Raw genomic sequence first — 23,774 nt, 5'->3', positions numbered from 1 at the left:
AAAGAAACACTTCTAATGAGATTATGGGAGAACAGCATTTCAGAAAGATGGAACATAACATGCAAAAACATAAGGGGAGAAAAAGTATGAGTGTGGGGAGGGGTTGAGTAAAACCACAAGTAGTGCAGTACTACTGGAGTATAAAGTATTCAAGGGACATGGTTTAAAATGAGCCTGGGCAGATGGACAAACTGAGGCACCCAGATTTTATCCTGTAGGCAGTGGAATACCATAGTAGGTTTTAGGCAGAGGAATGTCATAGGAAGACTTTCACAGAGTGGAGGAAAAACTAGGAAAAGGACAATAATGAACAGAGAAAGGCCAGTTAGAGAGACTGAATAATCCAAATAAAAAGTGACGAGAATTTGAATTAAAGCTGTATTTGTGTAGGAAGAGAGGAAGTGGCAGAAACAAGAGTTTTTAAGAAGTAAAATACATGGGATTTAGAAACTCAATGAGGATTATGAGGGAAAGTATTATATAATCCTGATGAATCCGTGGTTTCTAGATAGGGCAAATGATGTATACCTTACCTCATCAGAGACATTTGCTGAGGTAAGGAACATAAGAGAAGGATATGGTTTGGGCAGTGGATGATGAATACCTAATTGATAAATGGCTCTGGCATCTTAATGAGAGGCTGGAAATAAAGTCATATGCTTGTAAATCACTGAGGTGCACAAGGTAGTTAAAATACGACTCTGTTTGGAGCTAGGCAATCAAGAATATAAATAAAACACTAGTGCTCTCAATATAGGTGGAGAGAACCACACATGGATAAACAAAGTATGACAGTAGTCAGATCATAAATTCTATCATGGATGTCATCAAGTTTTAATTATTCAGTACTGATAACTTACTTTTTCCCCATTTAATTGTTAGGTTGTCAATTCACTACTTGTACAGTCTTTGAAGATACAGATCAAGGACAAAAAATGCTTAAAATCTGCTACTTCTTAAAAATCTAAGCAAAAAGCATGACCTAGAACAGTACTGAAAGTAGAAGTCAAAATATATTTTACAACTGACATGCTATCATTTGCTCTCATCCATGATGATAATGGAAGATAATGTTAATCCTATCTCTTTTTGAAAGAACTCATTAGCTTTTCAGAGAGAAAACAATACCTCACAGTTTCCCCAATCTTGAGGAACAATCTCACTACTAGAAGTCTTAAGATAGATAAGAGAGAATAGCTGGTTCAATACAAAACTATCAGCAACTGTAAAAACTTAAACACTCTTCTGAAAAGGGTAAGTTAATAACAGAAATCCTATAAGTAAAGATTTTTATATACAAATATATATAAATAAAGATATATCACATTAGCTCATGGCATATATATTATATATTACCATCCCTATCAATAAGCACTACCTCTATTTCTAAAATACTAAATATCAAAAATTGTTAATATTTATACATGACTCATCTAAGACTGTCAATTATTCATTTGGGACAACATCCTGACAAGATCACTCCTATGGAATGTTAATACAAAAAGCTTAAATAAGGATTGATTTAGTTCATCTTAATAGAAGTGTATAACCTTGTAAACCACTTCGGTATTTTAAAAGATTTCTATCACAGTATTCAGAAGGTCAGCCCTCCATAGGTTTTGAAAACTGATGGGGTAAATGCCAAGCTAGTGTTAAATCATTTAACATATTTTCTATTTTAATAACATCAACTTTTATTGCCACATTGTTTCTATCATATTTTGGCTAACCTAGATGTAAGCTCTCAAGATTGACTTTTTGTTGAAACAAAGAAAAAAAGAAAGGAAGGAAGGGAGAAAGGCAGAAAGGGAGAGAAAAGTTTTTTTAGAATTTAAAAAGGAGGGAGTTGATACTTCTTTTCATGGCAATACAAAATTATATAGTTATTAAAATACTTTGTGCCCCGAAGGCAAGTGGTTAAAGTGAAAATAATTGTCCTAATTAGATACTTTAAGATTTTTAATTTAACAATTATGTTGTTTGTAAAAATAGCACTTTCCCCAAACAAAATTTATAAGCCATGAATTTTTGTCTCTAGTACTAAATACCACTGAATATTTACAGCCCCATATCTGGGGAAAAAAACTACAGAGATTAGGACTAAAAGTAGAACAATTCAAAATTGATTATAATTGGTACAGTCACTGTGGAAAGCAGTATGGAGGTCTTCAAAATATTTAACATATATTAACCATACAATCCAGCAATTCCACTTCTGGGTATATGCCCAAAAGAACTGAAAACAGGGACCCAAACAGATAACTGTTCGCCAAGGTTCATAGTGGCACCATCCACAATTGCTAAAAGGTGAAAACAACCCAAATATCCGTAAGTGGATGAATGGATAAATAAAATGTGATATACATAATGAAATATTATTTAGCCTTAAAAAGGAATGAAATTTTGACACATACTACAATATGGATGAAGCTTGAAGACACTATGCTAAGTGAAATAATCCAGACACACAAAAAACAGACAAATCCAGACACAAAAACCAAACATTGTATGATTCTACTTATATGAAGTACCTAGAGTAGTCGAATTCATAGAGACAAAGCAGAATGGTGATTGCCAGGGACTAGAAGAAGAGAATGGGGGTTACTGTTTCACTGGTACAGAGTTTCAGCTTAGGAAGATAAAAAAGTTCTGGAGATGGATAGTGGTGATGGTTGCAACAATGTGAATATACTTAATGCCACTGAACTGTACATTCATAAAAGGTTAAAATTGTAAGTTTTATGTTATATATATTTTACCACAATAAAAAATATTATAAGCATTTTTTATTGCTAAATGCAAAAACCAATTACTTTAGCATCTGACAAACTTTTTCATTACATTAAGGCACCATGGCTTAGACTAACCTGAAAACTCCAGCCCATTTTTTAAGCAGTGTTTCATTGTATTGATCTCTTATTTCAAATAAAAGGTCAAAAAGTCGGTTCACTGGAAAACCATAACCCTAAAACACACACAAAAAAGCAGATAAACAAGTAAAATAAATAAAGATAATCACTTTTTAAAGTTCAGAATACTAGAGAACTGTTTGAAGTGATCACTGTATCACATTGTATGCCATCCTAACAGTATGAAAAAAAGATATCCTTTTGACTTTCTACTAAGTTGTACTAGGTAAAAAGGAGTCTAGAAAGAGTTTTATGAACTGGAATAATTTTTCTATTTCTTCTCTCTCTTTTTTGTCTGGATTACACTGTTAACCTTAAAAAGTATTAGAAGTCAGAATTGGAGAAAAAGTTCAAGATTAGTGATCTATACATCTGTGTCTTGGGAAGTTGCCTCTAAATAAGATACAAGAAGAAAAGAGAATACATTCTGTCCGAAACATGATGGTTTCCTTTTGTACCTTCAATTTAACACTGACTTTGTTGTACAGGGAAAAGTTATCAAACGTAACACTCCAAAACTTTATTCCTTTGCAACTCCAAATCCATTTGAAATGCTACCCATATCAGGACCTAACATTTCTGCTCGCCTCAAAGTTGTCCCTATTCCCCTTCAAGGCTTACGTCTTCATCTTTGGTCTTGATCCTATCTCCTCCTGCAGGAACTGCTCCATGGATTATCTACTCTGCTGTGTCTTTAACTTCCACTAGCTCCTTTCTCTTCACTAAATAAACATGCTAAATTGCCTCCCATCTTTAAACCAAGAACAACTAAAGAAAACAAAAAAGCCTTCCCTCAGTTTCCTGTGTCACTCCTTCCATAGCCAAACCTACTACAATCTAACTCTCTCACTCCTATTCCTTTATTGAAACTGCTCTTAGCAATGTCACAGAGAATCTCCTGAATATAAAATTCCATGATCTCTCACTCCATCTTACCTCTGTTTCTTGAAACTCTTCTGTTTTGAATTCTGTAACACCACTCTCTCTCCTTGTTCTCCTTTTATCTATGAGTAGTCCTTCTGGATTCCTCTTTTCTTCTATCTCTATCCTTCAATCTTTTCTTCTAGCTCTCTAGGGCAATTTCAAGTTGATTGACTTCAAACACTACTTACTCTGATTATTCTCAATCTGTATTTCTAGCTAGACCTCTATAAATTCTAAATATTTAATTCTAACAGCAATGAGACATCTCTAGTCAGTCTGCCAACAGGCACATTAACTTATCTCTTCCCTTTCAGACTAAACCACGTGTTCTTCCTATTTCCTATCCCTGTTAATAGTTCTATCATCAATCCAATGTATCAGGAAAGAAACCTGAAAGTCATCTAAATGCCCTCAAAACAAACACATCTAATCAGTCATCAAATTCTTTTGATTTTACCTCCTTTACAAATCTCATTCAAACCTATCATTCTCTATCATTTACTACCTTTCTTTCTTCCAGAAATCTTCCCAGTATCACTGTTTTACTTCAGGTCCTTAACATCTCTTGCCTAGACCACTGTAAGAGCTTCCTAAACTGAAATTCCAACCATCCTGTCTCTTTCAACTCAATCTATTGCCCAACTCTTAAAATTATCATCTGAAAGTGCACATCTGATCACGCCATTTCCCTATAGAAAGCTTACGAAAGCCTCACAAGACATGCCACAATCTGGCTCAAACTACCTTATCAGTTTCATTACCACTCTCTGCCCTTCTTTGCTTATACTCAAACACTACAGTTTCTAACACCATTAAGCTGCTCAGCCAGTCTCATGCTCACCATACCATACCTCTACCTGTAATTAGCACATGCTATTTTGTCTGCCATTAATGCCTCTTCCTTCATATCTACTTGCTGAACTCACATTTCCTTCAAAATCCAGCTCACATTTCAACCTTCTGTGTAGCCTTTCCCAACTCCTGGAATCAAAGTTATCATTCTATCTTCTATGAGCCCAAACCTCTTTAACATATTACTAAATTAGCATGTCTTATTATACATCTTATTTGTTTACAACTAAAGTGTGAATTTCTTTTTTTTTTTTTTTTTTTGCGGTACGCGGGCCTCTCACTGTTGTGGCCTCTCCCGTTGCAGAGCACAGGCTCTGGACGCGCAGGCTCAGCGGCCATGGCTCACGGGCCCAGCCGCTCCGCGGCATGTGGGATCTTCCCAGACTGAGGCACGAACCCGTGTCCCCTGCATCGGCAGGCGGACTCTCAACCACTGCGCTACCAGGGAAGCCCATAAAGTGTGAATTTCTTGAAGCCAAGAATCTTTATGTCTCTACTGTTCTACTGATTTTTATATCTATAATTGTATATATCATCTGGCTGCTAGCACATAGTGGGTGCTCAAAAAAATGTTAATGAACGAATCAATAAATGCTTGCTTTTTATTTGCTTAATAGGCAGTAAGCAGAACTATGAACATGCTGGTGTTTTTTATTTTTAATTTATTGTTTAGTCAGCTTTCTTTTAAATGGTGGAATAATTACATTTTTAAAAGAAAAAAATTCCTTAAGTTGGCAAAGTGCCAATTTTAAAAGCTAAATATTGTGCAATATTCTTTAATTAGTTAAAGGTTAATTAGAAAAGACCCTCCTCAGGATTCCCCTGGTGGTCCAGTGGTAAGAATCTGCCTTCCAATGCAGGGGATGTGGGTTCGATCCCTGATTGGGGAACTAAGATCCCACATGCCACAGGGCAACTAAGCCGGCACGCTCTCAAGCCTGCGTGCCACAACTAGAGAGCCCGCATGCAGCAACTACTGAGCCCGCATGCCACAACTAGAGAGCCCACGTGCTGCAACTACTGAGCCCACATGCTCTGGAGCCCGTACACCACAACTGGAGAGGCCCCATGCCGCAACTAGAGAGCCCTCGTGCTGCAACTACTGAGCCTGCGTGCCACAACTAGACAGAAGCCTGCACGCCGCAATGAAAGATCCTGCATGCCACAATGAAGATCCCGTGTGCCGCAACGAAGGCCAGACACAGCCAAATAAATAAATAAATAAATAAAAATAAATTTTTTTAAAAAAGAAAAGACCTTCCTCAATTCTTCAATTATTAAGTATAACTTGAAAAGCCAGTATTTATTAATTCAGTATGAGATTTACCTAATAATCAGCCTGTCAGTATTCAGTGAAATGAAAATACTGCAGGATTTCTGAATAAGTAAGAATAACTGGTTCGTTTTCCTTAACTTTATTTCAAAGTAGTAGGATGAGAGAGGTATATTTACAAGGGTTTATGCACTCATCACTGTTGCTTTTTTATGCTTCTATTATTTGAATGTTGTCTATTACTCCTTGATTCTCTGCAGAGTTCCTTGGAAACACATCAAATACTCAGTCCACAACTGAATCTATAGTTGTACTCAAAGTGCCAACTCAACAACTGTTTGTATGGTTTTTAAAAAAGAGGTAAGGAGTTTGCACCAGAATATAAATCAATGCTGATACTGATATCAAGAAAGTCTTGTTACCAAAAAAAAAAAAAAAAGCCAACTGAGCTAAATTTTGTACTTAGTGACATAGTTGATTTACATTCTGACAAAAGTTTCTTTTCGTTATGGATCCATAACAAACGATTTGTAGACCTGTGATCTCTGGACCATATTTTGAGTAGCAATGCTTTAAGTCATTAAGGATAGCAAAGCTCCCTCAAGTTACTTAGACATAGGCCCCAGATATTAAGGCAGCCTTTAATAAAACTTCCTAAGTTTTCTTACAGAGAGATCAGTATTACAGATACATTAGTCACAAAATTTATGAAAGCAAAAAAACCCCAAATTATTTTGGTATTATAGTATAAGCCACACAAACTAATAAAGATGTAAGGCAATAAAATAATTTACTAAGGAGCTTGTGGTACCTTCTCCTTAGGTTTAAGAATAAAATAGACAACTATTATTCTAGGATGGAAAGACTCCTGTGATAAAGCCAACAATTTAGCATTTGCCAAAGCATTTTTTATGAAGCTCTAGATCTAAAAGATTCTCTAAGGGGAAAAAAGATTTACGTGTCAAATATGTTGGGAAAATGCTGCATAATCACCTTCCTTTTGGAAACGTATGGTGTAAATTTGCTCTGAGATAGGCTTTTAGTGGAAAAATCTGTTTTACTTCACTCAGCATTTTCTAAACATTTTTGACCACAGAACTTTTTAAGTAACATCTATTAAGTAACATCTATCACACTTCGGAAAATGCTGGTCTGTATTTCCCAAAAATGTATTCCAACCATAAAAATCCCATAAATATAAGCATGAAAAACAAATGCAATCAATTCTTTATTATCTGTGATCAAGGAAGAGGGACAAGTTTAAAACTTTGATACTGAAAACCACAAAGACATTAAGTTTTAAGATAATTCAGTTTTAACCTTATTTTAAAAAGAAAAACAAAACCCAAAACGCAAAGAAGTAAAGTGATTTGCTCACAGTACACCTGAAATTAGGAAGACAATAAGTACACACAGCTTTCAAACTAGTATGTGTTTTCATATACAGTATCACATTTAAAACTCAAAACAATTCTGAAAACTAGTAATTAACAAACTCATTTTCACAAATGAGGATCTAAAGTTTAGAAAAGTTGTAGACATACAATTAGTCAATAGCAAAGGTTGAATATAAACTCCGGGTCTTTGTGATTCCACAGCTCATGTTCATTATCCTCAGGCAGAACTTTAATCTTCTAATTTCTAGTTCAGGGTTCTGTCCACTACACCGTGTATTTTTTTTTTTAACTGCAAAAATATTGTATCTACTCTAACAGAATGACCAATATTTTAAAAGATGGTAATATTCCCTGAGCTCTGTCCAAGCTTCATAATCAGGAAGGAGGTGGTATTAAAAGTCCTGAGTAATAGGAGAATATCAATACATAAGTAAACATTTGATTACTACTAATTTACTACCATTAAGCCACAATAAAATAAATGAGTGTGGTCTATGTTTTGAATAGCTTTAAGCGCTCAAATAGCCATTAATTGAATATTAGATTATCACCCACCTGCAAAGTATCTGCAAATATTACAATGAGATTCTTCAGTTCCAGAACAAGATCAGGATCAGTGCAATAAGACTGCGAGAATGAAGGGTAAGTGGGGGTGGAAACACAAACAAACAAACACACACCAGAGTCATTTGGTTAAAAACTAAGAAATAAAACTTAAAAATTTCTCCCTTAATTTGCCTGATTTACAATAAATTTGAAGTCTTGGTTATTAGATCCACAGCTGGCTTCCTCTATTCATGAAAAATTTCGTAGGGAAAGATCATAACATGACATAACTAAAGTATCTGTATTATATGAAAAGAAATTTTTCTGAAATTTGTACACACTAAACTTCGGTCAAAGCAATGATGCTTATATTTCTAAAAGTCTTTAGATTTTAAGGAACTAGTTATTTCAAATTGAAAAAATGGTTTATATATAGACCATATATTTCTACTTTTCAATTATTTATTCTATTATAAAAGAGATACAATCAATATATTTCTCCAATATAAGAAATGACAATTTAAGTATTTTCTTAGTAATGCACCAAAGAAAAATAATTAATTTCAAAGGGATAGTGAAATTCATTCTTGTTCCCTTAATAGCATGTCATAAGATTTTAAATGTGATATGTTGCATTTAATATATTAGGATCTCATACGTGATGCCATGGAATTAATAGGAAGCACACTATCATATTACATATTCATAGCTGGCCTGAATATAAACCATGATAAAATGTATTGTTCTTTATTATAATATGTTAGAAAAAGTTGTAGTTCATTGGACAAATACTGTATCCAGAATCTATGTCCCTGATAAATAAAAATATAATGTATTTATAATCTAAATATCACTTAAACTAATAATCTTCCTGCAAAATACTTTCAATCTCTATTCTCAATAATAAAACTTTAAATAATAGATTATAAAACTTTAAGTTTGGGGAAATTTCACTGACGGTAAACTCCCAAAATTGTCTTAAGAAAAAGTCCACACTAAAAAATTATTAATTTCAATAGTCTTTATAACACATATTTTTATTTCCACAAAAGGCATATTATAAAAATATTTTATCATTTTACCTTCATTCATAAAAATAATTCTCATTACTTAAAGGGTCATTATTCTAAATGAGTTCAAATTCTGAGAACTGCATATTTTTAAGAAATTTATAACTGTATTACTGCAAACAAATTATAAACATCGAAGAACAAGTTCTACTGAGTTTTAATGGTGGAGTTTACTTTGGAAACAAAGAATCTGGACTGATAATTAAAAACCCTTTCTTCATGGTGCTTTTCAGTGATCTAATGAAGAGGTCAGTTGAGACTAATGAGACCAGCTTAATTCTTCATCTTCTATAATGCTGGACTAAAAGTGTCTTCAGAAGCCCCACTCAGTTGCAATATTACCAGACAAACAAAGGCCTGTCATTACTACTTCCAAATCTGAGCAATTACCAAAAAAAAATGCAGAACTGATGGAGGTATAGTTTCCTTCTGACATTATGCATTTCAGAAGTTCTAGAAGTAACTGAATTAAAAATTTAGTAACATAAATTGTCTGACTTACTGAATGAGCTCTAAGGACAGCAATTATCTTTGAGAGGGCCATGTTCCAAAGTTCATCAGTGTATGCCCTGGTTACTAATCCTTGGGTCACATGTAAAATGTGATCTTCCACCACAAAGAACCTAAGAACAGTAATTACCAAAATAACATGAGTTAAAAAAAAATTAAAACCTAAATAGGAGATCATTAGTTCTGACACATAACACAATATCAAAATAATACTTATTGCCATATTAGATACATACCCTACAATTTGAGTGAAATATCTTCTATAGCCATCAACTGTTTCATGCTTTAAATGAAAAATAAAAATCAATTTAAAACAATAAATACCAGTAACATAAAAGTAAGTTCCAAATCAGTGCAACATTTATTAACAAATATTTATTGAGAGTCTACTATATGCTGCATACATTTATAAGGCACCAAGGATACACTGGTAAATAACAAAAAGTCCTTACCCCTCATGGAACTTGCATTCAAAAGGAAATGAACAATAAACAAATTAAAAAGGCAGTATGATTTCAGAACCTCCTTCTCAGCAGGCTAGTTCAAGTTACCATCATCTCTCACTTGGACAATTACATCATTCTCCTACCTAGTCTTCCAAGCTTTCAGGCTTGATCGCTACAGTCTATTCTCCAGACAGCTGCCAGAATGATAGTTTTCAAACAGTAATCAAATAATTATATCATTTGCTAAAAACCCTCCAATGACTTTTCATGTGATTCATAATAAAAGTCAAATTCCTTTAAAATGGTCTATGATTTCCTACAGTTTATAATTTTAACAAAAGGTATACAGGAAAATATTTGATCATTTGAATTTCATAAAAGTTTATTACATGAAATATAACAATTAAGTTCAAATATTATATTTTATATATTTCATAAAAGTGATCAAAAATTTCAAACATCTGGATTTTTTCAGAGAGGGGACTGTTATTACTATTTGGCTTAAAAATACTATGATCAGAGAATACAGTCTCCATGACACAAATGTTTGATATTTCTTGATACCTGCTTTATAACACAGTATGTAGTCACATTTTATGTTCCATGTGTACTTAAAAAAATGTTTCTACAGGTGTTGAAACAGAATTCCTTTTTTTTTGGCTGCACTGTGTGGCTTTTGGGATCTCAGTTCCCCGACCAGGGACTGAACCTGGGCCCATGGCAGTGAAAGCACTGAGTCTTAACCACTGGACCCTCAAGGAATTCCCAAACAGAATTCTATACAGTTTATTAGATAAGCCTATTAAGCATGTTCTGTATTCTTACTAATATTCTGTCTACTGGCTGATAAGATACTGAAGCATCCACTATGCTTATGGATGTTTTTATTTATCCGTTAAGCTGTGGCAATTTTGCTTTAAATATTTTGAGTCAATGTTATCAAGTACTTATAGATTTAAATCAGCATTTTTATCAACTCTAAGACATCATTTTTTTTTATCATTCTAGCTTTTTAAAATTATATTTAAGTAGAGAAGCAAGAAGAACAGAAGCAAGAAGAAGGACAGAGGCAAGGAGACAACAGAAGCAAGAAGAACTACAATCCTGCAGCCTGTGGAACAAAAACCACATTCGCAGAAAGACAGACAAGATGAAAAGGCAGAGGGCTATGTACCAGATGAAGGAACAAGATAAAACCCCAGAAAAACAACTAAATGAAGTGGAGATAGGCAACCTTCCAGAAAAAGAATTCAGAATAATGATAGTTAAGATGATCCAGGACCTCAGAAAAAGAATGGAGGCAAAGATAGAGAAGATGCAAAAAATGTTTAACAAAGACCCAGAAGAATTAAAGAACAAACAAACAGAGATGAACAATACAATAATTGAAATGAAAAACACACTAGAAGAAATCAATAGCAGAATAACTGAGGCAGAAGAACGGATAAGTGACCTGGAAGACAGAATGGTGGAATTTGCTGCTGCGGAACAGAATAAAGAAAAATGAATGAAAAGAAATGAAGACAGCCTAAGAGACCTCTGGGACAACATTAAACGCAACAACATTCACATTATAGGGGTCCCAGAAGAAGAAGAGAAAAAGAATGAACCCGAGAAAATATTTGAAGAGATTATAGTCGAAAACTTCCCTAATATGGGAAAGGAAATAGCCACCCAAGTCCAGGAAGCGCAGACAGTCCCATACAGAATAAACCCAAGTAGAAACACGCTGAGACACATAGTAATCAAACTGGCAAAAATTAAAGACAAAGAAAAATTACTGAAAGCATCAAGAGAAAAACAACAAATAACATACAAGGGAACTCCCACATGGTTAACAGTTGATTTCTCAGCAGAAACTCTACAAGCCAGAAGGGAGTGGCATGAAAGTGATGAAAGGGAAGAAACTACAACCAAGATTACCTCTACCTGGCAAGGATCTCATTCAGATTTGATGGAGAAATCAAAAGCTTTACAGACAACCAAAAGCTAAGAGAATTCAGCACCACCAAACCAGCTCTATAACAAATGCTAAAGCAACTTCTCTAAGTGGGAAACACAAGAGAAGAAAAGGACCTACAAAAACAAACCCAAAACAATTAAGAAAATGGTACTAGGAACATACATATCAATAATTACCCTAAACATGAATGGATTAAATGCTCCAACCAAAAGACACAGGCTTGCTGAATGGATACAAAAAAAAGACCCATATATAGGGTGTCTACAAGAGACCCACTTCAGATCTAGGGACACATACAGACTGAAAGTGAGGGAATGGAAAAAGATATTCCATGCAAATGGAAATCAAAAGAAAGCTGGAGTAGCAATACTCATATCAGATAAAATAGACTTTAAAATAAAGAAGTTACAAGAGACAAGGAAGGACACTACATAATGATCAAGGGATCAGTCCAAGAAGAAGAGATAACAATTATAAATATATATGCACCCAACACAGGAGCACCTCAATACATAAGGCACCTGCTAACAGCTATAAAAGAGGAAATTGACAGTAACACAGTAATAGTGGGGGACTTTAACACCTCACTTACATCAATAGACAGCTCATCCAAAATGAAAATAAGGAAACAGAAGCTTTAAATGACACAATAGACCAGATAGATTTAATTGATATTTATAGGACATTCCATCCAAAAACAGCAGATTATACTTTCTTCTCAAGTACACACAGAATATTCTCCAGGATAGATCACATCTTGGGTCACAAATCAAGCCTCAGTAAATTTAAGAAAATTGAAATCATACCAAGCATCTTTTCTGACCACAACGCTATGAGATTAGAAATCAACTACAGGGAAAAAGAAACGTAAAAAACACAAACACATGGAGGCTAAACAATACGTTACTAAATAACCAAGAGATCACTGAAGAAATCAAAGAGGAAATCAAAAAATACCTAAAGACAAATGACAATGAAAACACGACGATCCAAAACCTATGGGATGCAGCAAAAGCAGTTCTAAGAGGGAAGTTGATAGCTATACAAGCCTACCTCAAGAAACAAGAAAAAGCTCAAATAAACAATCTAACCTTACACCTAAAGGAACTAGAGAAAGAAGAACAAACAAAACCCAAAGTTAGCAGAAGGAAAGAAATCATAAAGAGCAGAGCAGAAATAAATGCAATAGAAACAAAGAAAACAATAGTAAAGATCAATAAAACTAAAAGCTGGTTCTTTGAGAAGATAAACCAAACTGATAACCCATCAGCCAGACTCATCAAGAAAAAGAGAGAGAGGACTCAAATCAATAAAATTAGAAATGAAAAAGAAGAAGTTACAACAGACACCACAGAAATACAAAGCATCCTAAGAGACTACTACAAGCAACTCTATGCCAATAAAATGGACAACCTGGAAGAAATGGACAAATTCTTAGAAAGGTATAACTTTCCAAGACTGAACCAGGAAGAAATAGAAAATATGAACAGACCAATCACAAGTAATGAAATTAAAACTGTGATTAAAAATCTTCCAACTGGGCTTCCCTGGTGGCGCAGGGGTTGAGAGTTCGCCTGCCGATGCACGGGACACGGGTTCGTGCCCCGGTCCAGGGGGATCCCATGTGCCGTGGAGTGGCTGGTCCCGTGAGCCATGGCCGCTGAGCCTGCGCATCCGGAGCCTGTGCTCTGCAACAGGAGAGGCCACAACAGTGAGAGGCCTGCGTACCGCAAAAAAAAAAAAAAAAAAATCTTCGAACAAACAGAAGTCCAGGACCAGATGGCTTCACAGGTGAATTCTATCAAACACTTAGAGAAGAGCTAACACCCATCCTTCTCAAACTCTTCCAAAAATTGCAGATGAAGGAACATTCCCAAATTCATTCCATGAGGCCACCATCACCCTGATACCAAAACTAGACAAAGATACTACAAAAAAAGAAAATTACAGGCCAATATCACTGATGAATATAGATGCAAAAATCCTCAACAAAATACTAGCAAACAGAATCCAACAACACATTAAAAGGATCATATACCATGACCAAGTGGGATTTATCCCAGGGATGCAAGGATTCTTCAATATATGCAAATCAATCAATGTGATACATCATATTAACAAACTGAAGAATAAAAACCATATGATCATCTCAATAGATGCAGAAAAAGCTTTTGACAAAATTCAACACCTATTTATGATAAAAACTCTCCAGAAAGTGGTCATAGAGGGAACCTACCTCAACATAATAAAGGCCATATATGACAAACCCACAGCAAACATCATTCTCAATGGTGAAAAACTGAAAGCATTTCCTCTAAGATCAGGAACAAGACAAGGATGTCCACTCTCACCACTATTATTCAACATAGCTTTGGAAGTCCTAGCCACGGCAATCAGAGAAGAAAAAGAAATAAGAGGAATACAAATTGGAAAAGAAGAAGTAAAACTGTCACTGTTTGCAGATGACATGATACTATACATAGAGAATCCTAAAGATGCCACCAGAAAACTACTAGAGCTAATCAATGAATTTAGTAAAGTTGCAGGATACAAATAAATGCACAGAAATCTCTTGCTTTCCTATACACTAATGAAGAAAAATCCGAAAGAGAAATTAAGGAAACTCTCCCATTTACCATTGCAACAAAAAGAATAATACCTGGGAATAAACCTACCTAGGGAGACAAAAGACCTGTATGCAGAAAACTATAAGACACTGATGAAAGAAATTAAAGATGATACCAACAGATGAAGAGATACACCATGTTCTTGGATTGGAAGAATCAATATTGTGAAAATGACTATACTACCCAAAGCAATCTACAAATTCAATGCAATCCCTATCAAATTACCAGTGGCAGTTTTTATAGAACTAGAACTAAAAAATCTTAAAATTTGTATGGAGACACAAAAGACCCCGAATAGCAAAAGCAGTCTTGAGGGAAAAAAACAGAGCTGGAGGAATCAGACTCCCTGACTTCAGACTATACTACAAAGCTACAATAATCAAGACAATACGGTACTGGCACAAAAACAGAAATATAGATCAATGGAACAAGATAGAAAGCCCAGAGATAAACCCACGCACCTATGGTCAACTAATCTATGACAAAGGAGACAAGGATATATACAATGGAGAAAAGACAGTCTCTTCAATAAGTGGTGCTGAGAAAACCTGACAGCTACATGTAAAAGAATGAAATTAGAACATTCCTAACACCATACAGAAAAATAAACTCAAAATGGATTAGAGACCTAAATGCAAGTCCAGACACTGTAAAACTCTTCGAGGAAAACATAGGAAGAACACTCTTTGACATAAATCACAGCAAGATCTCTTTTGATCCACCTCCTAGAGTAATGTAAATAAAAACAAAAATAAACAAATGAGAACTAATGAAACTTAAAAGCTTTTGCACAGCAAAGGAAACCATAAACAAGACGAAAATACAACCTTCAGAATGGGAGAGAATATTCGCAAACGAATCAACGGACAGAGGATTAATCTCCAAAATATATAAGCAGTTCATGCAGCTCAATATTAAAAAAACAAACAACCCAATCCAAAAATGGGCAGAAGACCTAAATAGACATTTCTCCAAAGAAGACATACAGATGGCCAAGAAGAACATGAAAAGCTGCTCAACATCACTAATTATTAGAGAAATGCAAATCAAAAGTACAATTAGGTATCACCTCACACCAGTTAGAATGGGCATCATCAGAAATTCTACAAACAACAAATGCTGGACAGGGTGTGGAGGAAAGGGAACCCTCTTGCACTGCTGGTGGGAAGGTAAATTGATACCACTATGGAGGTTCCTTAAAAAACTAAAAATAGAATTACCATATGACCCAGCAATCCCACTACTGGGCATATACCCAGAGAAAACTGTAATTGAAAAAGACACATGTACCCCAATGTTCATTGCTGCACTACTTACAGTAGCCAGTTCATGGAAGCAACCTAAATGCCCATCAACAGACAAATGGGTAAAGAAGATGTGGTACATATATACAATGGAATATTACTCAGACATAAAAAGGAACGAAATTGGGTCATTTGTAGAGACGTGGATGGATCTAGAGACTGTCATACAGAGTGAAGTAAGTCAGAAAAACAAATATCGTATATTAACACATATATGTGGAACCTAGAAAAATGGTACAGATGAACTGGTTTGCAGGGCAGAAACTGAGACACAGATGTAGAGAAAAAATAAAAATTATATTTAAGTATATATTGTTTCTATTCTTTTAGTGGTTACAGAAATTACATTATGCATACTTAAGTAATCAAACTCTAAAATTAATCAATAATTTTACTCTTTTCTGGACAATTCCAAAACTGCAGAACAGTTTCACTTCATTAACTTCCATCTCACTCTAATGTTTATGTTATTGTTACTGTGCATTTCAACTCTATCTTGTTTTAATGTCCATAATATTTTATTAATATTATTTTCTACAGTCAACACAGATTTGTCCACGTATTTATACTTTCCTTGCTATTCATTCATTCTAGCATCTCCTATCTTCCAGTTGGCATCACTTTCCTTTTGACTGCAGTATATCCTTTCTTTAGTAAGGGTGTCTTGGTAACAAACTCTCCTCTTCTTTGCCTGAAAATGTCTATCTTTGCCCTTGTTCCGCTGAATATAGAATCCCAGGTAGACAGCTATTTTCCTTCAGCACTGAAAATATTCCACTGTCTTGTTTATTTGAAAATAATCTCTTCTCTCTGGGTATTTCTGAGGTCTTCTCTTTATCTTTGTTTTTAAAGTCAAATTTACTGAGGCATAATTTACATAAAGCAAAATTAAAACGCTTTTTACATACAGAGTCCGATGAGTTTTGATGAACGTAGACATTTGTGTCACCACAACCAAAATCAAGATATAGAATATTTCCGTCTCATAAAAAGTTCCCTTTATGCCCCTCTATAGTGAATCACTCTGCCCAACCCTGGCCCGTTGTCACAGATCCCATTCTATCCCATAGTTTTGCCTTTTCAAAAATGTCATGTAACACAAATCGTACTATACATAACTTTGCTGTATCTGAATTTTTTCACCTAGAATAGTGTTTCTAAGATTTATCCATGTCACTGCATGTATCAGTTCCTTTTCTACTGCTGAGTAGTATTCCATTATGTCGAGGTACAACTTTTTTTTTTTTTTTTTTTGGTACACGGGCCTCTCACTGTTGTGGCCTCTCCTGTTGCAGAGCACAGGCTCTGGACGTGCAGGCTCAGTGGCCATGGCTCACGGGCCTAGCTGCTCCACGGCATGTGGGATCTTCCCGGACCGGGGCATGAACCCGTGTCCCCTGCATTGGCAGGCAGACTCTCAACCACTGCGCCACCAGGGAAGCCCGAGATAAAACAATCTGTTTATCTATTCACTAGCTCACAGACATTTGAGATGTTTCCAGTTTCTGGCATTTATGAATAAAGCTACTATAAACATTCACATATGAGCCACTATGTGGATAAATTTTCATCTCTCACAGGTAAAAACCTAGGAGTAGAAGTGCTGGGTCATATGGCAAGTGTATGCTTAACATTATAACAAACTGTCAAACTATTTTCCAAAGTGGCAGTACAATATTTATACCTATCAGAAGTTTATGAGAGTTCTACCTGCTCCAAATCCTCACCAGCACTTGCTATTATCGATCTTTTTAATTTTAGCCATTCTAGTAGGTATGTAGAGGTGTCTCATTGTGGTTTTAATTTGCATTTCCCTGATGAAAAATGATATTTAACATCTTTTCATGTGCTTACTTGCCATCTGTGTATCTTTGGTAAAATGTCTATTTGAATCTTTTTAGTCTGTCTTTAGTTAGTTATACAAGTTCTTTATATATTCTGGATACAAGCCTTTCATTAGACATGAGTTTTGCAAATGTTCTCTCCATCTATGTCTTGTCTTTTCATTTTCTTGATACTGCCTTTTGAAGGGTAGAAGTTTTCCATTTTGATGTTCAATCTATCAATTTCTTTCTTTTATGGTTCATGCTTTATGTATCTCACCTAAGAAAATACTGCCTAACCCAAAGTCACAAAAATTTTAACCTTTGTCTTTTCTAAAAGTTTTACAATTTTAGCTCTTATATTTGGGTCCATGATCCATTTCTTGAAATGCTGAATGAGGTAAGCATCAACATTCATTTTTTTGCATATGGATAATTTCATTCTCTTGTAGGAAAAAGACACACTTTGTACAATTTCAAGTTTTTAAATATTTATTGAGATTTATTTTATTACCCAGAATATGATCTATCTTGGTGAAACTTCCAGGTACACTTGGAAAAGCACATGTATTCTGCTGTTTTGGGTGAATTATTCGATAAATGTCAATTAGTTCACTTAGCTCATAATGTTTTTCAGGTCTTCTATTTTCTCTTTATCTTTGGTGTTCTACATTTTCATTTTAAGTTCTCTAAAAGTGTACTTCTTTTTATTTAAGCTACTTGGATTCCTTGGACTTGACTGTAGGTTTCTGTTTCTCATCTGTCTTAGTAAGTTCTCAGGTATTACCTCAAATATTCCTCTGTCCCTCTTGTTCTATCCTCTCTTTCTAAAACTGCAACTAAATATGTTAGACCTCTCTGTATCTCCCCTATCTTTCTTCTATATTTTCATTCTTTTGTCACTCTATGATGTAGTCTAGCAATTTCTTCAGATCAACTAAGAGAATTCATCAACCTGTTCACAAAATTTTTCATGTTGGCTAGTGTATCTTTTTTTTTATTTTTTATTTTTTTGTGGTACGCGGGCCTCTCACTGCTGTGGCCTCTCCCGTTGAGGAGAACAGGCTCCGGACGCGCAGGCTCAGCGGCCATGGCTCACAGGCCCAGCCGCTCCGCGGCATGTGGGATCTTCCTGGACCGGGGCACGAACCCATGTCCCCTGCATCGGCAGGCGGACTCTCAACCACTGTGCCACCAGGGAAGCCCTGGCTAATATATCTTTAATTACTAGGTATTCTACTTGATTTTTTTTCCACATTTTTTTGGTAATTCCTTTAGAGTTTCTTGTTGCCTAATGATATCAGCAAGCTTGCCTTTTATTTCTTTAAATATAATAGTGTTATTTTATATTCTATGCCTAATAACTCAAACATTGAAAGTCTTTTACAATTGATTTCTGTTGTCAATATTTCTAATGATTCTCACTTGTTTGATAGCTAATTCTGAGTATGAGTTGCTAATTTTCCTTGAAACCTCAACTATGGATATCCTTTAATTTGGTATGAAGGTTCGGAGAAGAACTGCATTTGCTTCTACTAGGCACCTGGAGACAATATCAAAATGGAACCACTTTAAATTTTCAGCTTGAGATTTTTTTGATTATCCAAGTAGAATGAATTTGGATTGCAAACACATTTGAGGAACTGCTTGTTATGAATTCTCAGAGATTTTTTCTCTTTGTTCACTCAGCACCAGGATTTGGGATAGGTAATTTTCTTTAGTGTATTTGGCAGAAGGACCAGAGAGCTTTTGCTAGATGGTTTTATCTCTAGGTCATACTAATAATGGGCTATAATTCTTTGGAGTCTCAGCCTTACAAAGGAGACAGTCTCTTATCACCCACTTTGGGTGACTCTATGCTTAGCCCCCTGTACCCCTATGTCCTCAAAACTTATGCTTTCCCATTCAGCCCATGCCCCTAGGATAAAAGCTACATTCAGTTCTTCATTATGCCTGTCTGAATTTCTTTCCTCATTTAGGTTTTCCTGTTTTGTTTTTCTTATATTTAGGTGTATTGAGGTATAAGTTACATGAACAAAACTCTTTTTCATGTGCTGTTTCTATGTGTTTTCACAAATACGTCTAGTCACATACCTATCACCATAACCAACATATAGAACAGTTCCATATTGACTTAGTTTGGTTTTTTTTTTTACATTATGGATTATTTTATTTCAATTTTTCCTTATTTTTTTACAGTGAATACATCACAATTTTGTAACCAAAAAAATACATATATTCTTGAGAATGGCTAATAAAAATCCCACAAACAAAGCCCTTTCAGATTACTTATTTCGTCTTCGTCAGGACTATACTTTCCTACCTGATACTCAGTACATTTAAAAAGAACTTAAGATTTTAAAAAATGTTTTATCCAGCACCTTTAGCTGTTTTTTCAGTAGAACAATTAATCAAGATACACAGTCTATCACATCGTCAGAAACTAATTATCACTCCCTGACATTTTATATATTTACTTATTTATCTTTTTATGTATTCATTGTCTTATTTATTCACTTACAGTCTATCTTCCCTAATAGAATGTTTCATGAGAGAAGGGACTTAGCCATAGCCATTTTGTTCACTGCTGTAACCTTCACACCTAAACCAATGATTGGAAATGGTAGGTATTCAATAAATATTTGTAGTTGAATGCATGCCTTGAAGAAATTAAAGAGGATAAAAACTTCAACATAACCAATTCAAAATTTTCACATACTTACCATATTTGATTGGGGTTGCAATACCAGTCTTGCCTGTTTCTTTCTTTGTTTTCGGTAATAATTTTCAAATGTTTCCTCATCACCCTAAAATAAAATCAGAAGAGTAATGAAAAACACACATACACAAACACACTGCTAAACAGAAAACTTTACCCCGTAAGAGTCATTTTTCAGTTTTTAACAACTGGATTTAAATGCGGAATGGTATTTCATATTGAATACCAAGAACAAGTTTTGGCATTATGGTTCATAGATAGTAACCTTATTTGGTATCATGAAGACTAAAGGTAAGTTCAAATAATTTGACTGTTGCCCAACTTGTCACTTAGCCTTTATACATTTTTGACTGATGAAAGAAAATATCGCTGTCAGTGAAGGAAATTAAGAAAATTAGTTGGCAAGCCTCAACTTCTGAATATGTTGTACAAGAACTAAGAAAATCTGACCACAGGACAAAATACACTATTTCTAACATGGTTTACTATTAATCTGCACAGGAAGAGAAAGGGAGGAACCCTTTGTGAATACTGTCCCTTGATTAATCATTAAAGAAGACTTCTCCTTTATTTGGCACCTTGGAAGTTTTTACACATCAAGACAATGCACAATGGTACCACCAGGTATCAGTGAAGGATATGTCTTTCTTTTATAAAGTAAGTGTGGTAGCCTCCAAGACACCCCCCAAAGATCCCTTGTGTAGTCTCCTCCCACATTGTACCAAGGTTGGTCTATGTGACCAATAGGATGCAGGAGAAGTAAAAGTATGTCACTTCTGAGATTAAGTTATAAAAGGCATCATGGTTTTCATTTGGTCTCTCTCAGATCACTCACTTCTGGGGAAAGCCAGTTGCCACGTCATGAAGACTATCAGGCAGACTTGCAGACAGCCCATGCAGCAAGAAACTGAGACCTGCCAACAGCCACATTTGTTACACAGGTATAAAGATACAGTCTTTCCCAGAGGACTTAGTGCCTGTTGACATAAACTCCCAGATAAAGTATATAATGTGTCTGTATTAAAAACTGAGTGTTGTGTTAAAGAGTCAATTACTAAATGCAGCAAATCTTTATGAAATATCAGGTAAAATGGAAGGCACTGGGGAAAGAACAACAAACACTCATGGTCTCTTGCAGATCATACACATATAGAACAGGAATAATACAAAGTAACAGAAGTGCCTACTGGAACTCACTGTAGCACGCTGCCATAAAAGACAGAAAAATTGTGCACTATCAAAGCAAAAAATCATTCCTCTACACCAAACTCAAAAACTTATAGGAGAACATCCAATTTGAAAGGAGTTGTGAAAGAATAAAACTTCATGTGGGGCTTCCCTGGTGGCGCAGTGGTTAAGAATTCACCTGCCAATGCAGGGGAAACAGGTTCGAGCCCTTGTCCGGGAAGATCCCACATGCTGCGGAGCAACTAAGCCCATGCGCCACAACTACTGAAGCCCGTGTGCCTAGAGCCCGTGCTCCGCAACAAGAGAAGCCACCACAATGAGAAGCCCGTGCACTGCAACAAAGAGTAGCCCCTGCTTGCCACAACTAGAGAAAGCCCACACACAGCAGCGAAGACCCAACGCAGCCAAAAATAAATAAATAAAATAAATTTATAAAAACAAACAAAACAAAACAAAAAAACAACTTCATGTGATTAGACAAAAGGAAGCCTAGTTTTCAATGTTACTACAGATAGCAGTGTAATCGTGATGGAACCTACCCTCTGTTTGCCTCAGGTATGAATGCAGTTAAATGTATATACTACCACCTCACATTGAAAAGAATCTATGAAGTTAAGGTAGTTTATACTCACACACACTGAAAGAAATATTTTATCAGAGACTAGACTAAAAGTATTATTGTTTTGATACTACACTATGATTTATTATAGCTTTAAAAAGAGAAACTCTTTTTAAAGGTCTATTCAATGAAGTTCAACACACTTGAAACGTCACTTACTTATCTGTAAAACAGCAAGTTTACATTGATATTGTGCTGTTAGATCACTTTCATCTCAGCTAGGAAGTGCAGAACTAGTCCTGTCTTTTAATAGAGGACTAAAAGAAAAAAGTTAACAAATAAAGATAGTTCTATTTGCTCTAATTAACATAATTACCATTCTTTTTTCAATTACATAAATGATCCAAACCTCAAAACTCCTTAAAAGTAAATGGCTTAAGAAGGCAGTGGGATGACATATTCAAAGCGCTGAAAGAAAAACCAAGAATTCTATATCCAACAAAACTACTCTTAAAAAGCAAAGGAGAGGGAATTCCCTGGTGGTCTAGTGGTTAGGACTCTGTGCTTTCACTGCCGAGGGCCCAGGTTCAATCGCTGGTTGGGGAACTAAGATCCCACAAGCTGCACAGTGTGGCCAAAAAAAAAAAAAAAGCAAAAGAGAAATTAAGACACTCCCAGATAAACAAAATTGAGAGAATTTGACACTACCAGAACCTTCCCTAAAAGAAACACTAACAGGAGTACTTCAGGCAGAAACGCAAGGACACTAGACAGTAACTCTAATTCACATGAAGAAATAAAAAGTACCAGTAAAAGTAAATACAGAGGAAAATATAAAGACAGTATATGTGTATTTTTGTTTGTAACTCTTTTTTTTTCTAATTTAAAAAAACAACTGCATAAAGAATTATAAAACTGTGTCAATGGCTAATGTGTAAATATATAATTAGTATGAGAAAAATAACACAAAGGAGAGGGATTAATGAGAACTAATTATACTGTTTTAAGATAAAGATGTTAGTTGTAATTCCCAGGGCAAACACTAAGAAAATACTAAATATATAAATGTGTGTGTGTGTGTGTGTGCATATAAATAAATGACAAGGGAATTAAAATGGTACATGAGAAAATATCTATTTGATGCAAAAGAAGGCAATAATGGAGAAAGAGAGGAACAAAAAAAGACATCAGACATATTAAAACAACCGGTAGATGTAAATCCTACCTTATCAGCAATTACATTAAATATAAATGAACTAAACAATCCAATCAAAAGGAAGAGATCAGCAGACTGAACTGAAAAGAAAACAGATCCATCTATATGCTATCCTACAAGAGACACACTTTAGATTCAAAGACACAAAAAGGTCAAAAATAACATAATAAAAAAATATACCATGCCAAGAGTAACCAAAAGAGCCTGAGTGCCTATACTAATATCAGCCAAAATAGAATTTAAGACAAAAAATATTACAAAGAAACACATTTTATAGTGAAAAAAGGTCTTACTACAGAGACATAACAATTATAAACATATACACACGTAACAACAAAGCCTCAAAAATATATGAAGCAAAAAGTGGCAGAACTAAGGAAGAACAGACAATTCAACAGTTATAGCTGGAGGCTTCAATAATGCCATTTTTAATAACAGACAAAACAAG

At 35.0% G+C, this 23,774-nt stretch overlaps 1 protein-coding gene across 7 annotated transcripts in view; it reads right to left on the bottom strand.

Moving 5' to 3' along the window:
• Positions 1-23,774, bottom strand: part of EXOC6 (exocyst complex component 6) — a gene marked incomplete at its 5' end in the record, with an annotated part of 209,091 nt that overhangs the window by 110,876 nt on the left and 74,441 nt on the right. For all 7 annotated transcript variants that reach the window (XM_082674090.1, XM_082674094.1, XM_082674096.1 and 4 more), the window contains 5 exons: positions 2,868-2,965; positions 7,911-7,982; positions 9,474-9,594; positions 9,718-9,764; positions 20,368-20,451. In XM_082674090.1, coding sequence (XP_082530216.1) covers positions 2,868-2,965; positions 7,911-7,982; positions 9,474-9,594; positions 9,718-9,764; positions 20,368-20,451 — 422 coding nt within the window. The remainder of the gene's footprint in view (positions 1-2,867; positions 2,966-7,910; positions 7,983-9,473; positions 9,595-9,717; positions 9,765-20,367; positions 20,452-23,774) is intronic.

Source organism: Grampus griseus, assembly GCF_964374135.1.
Source record: "Grampus griseus genome assembly, chromosome: 16".
Lineage (NCBI taxonomy): Eukaryota > Metazoa > Chordata > Mammalia > Artiodactyla > Delphinidae > Grampus > Grampus griseus.
This window is presented reverse-complemented; position numbering and strand designations above follow the sequence as displayed.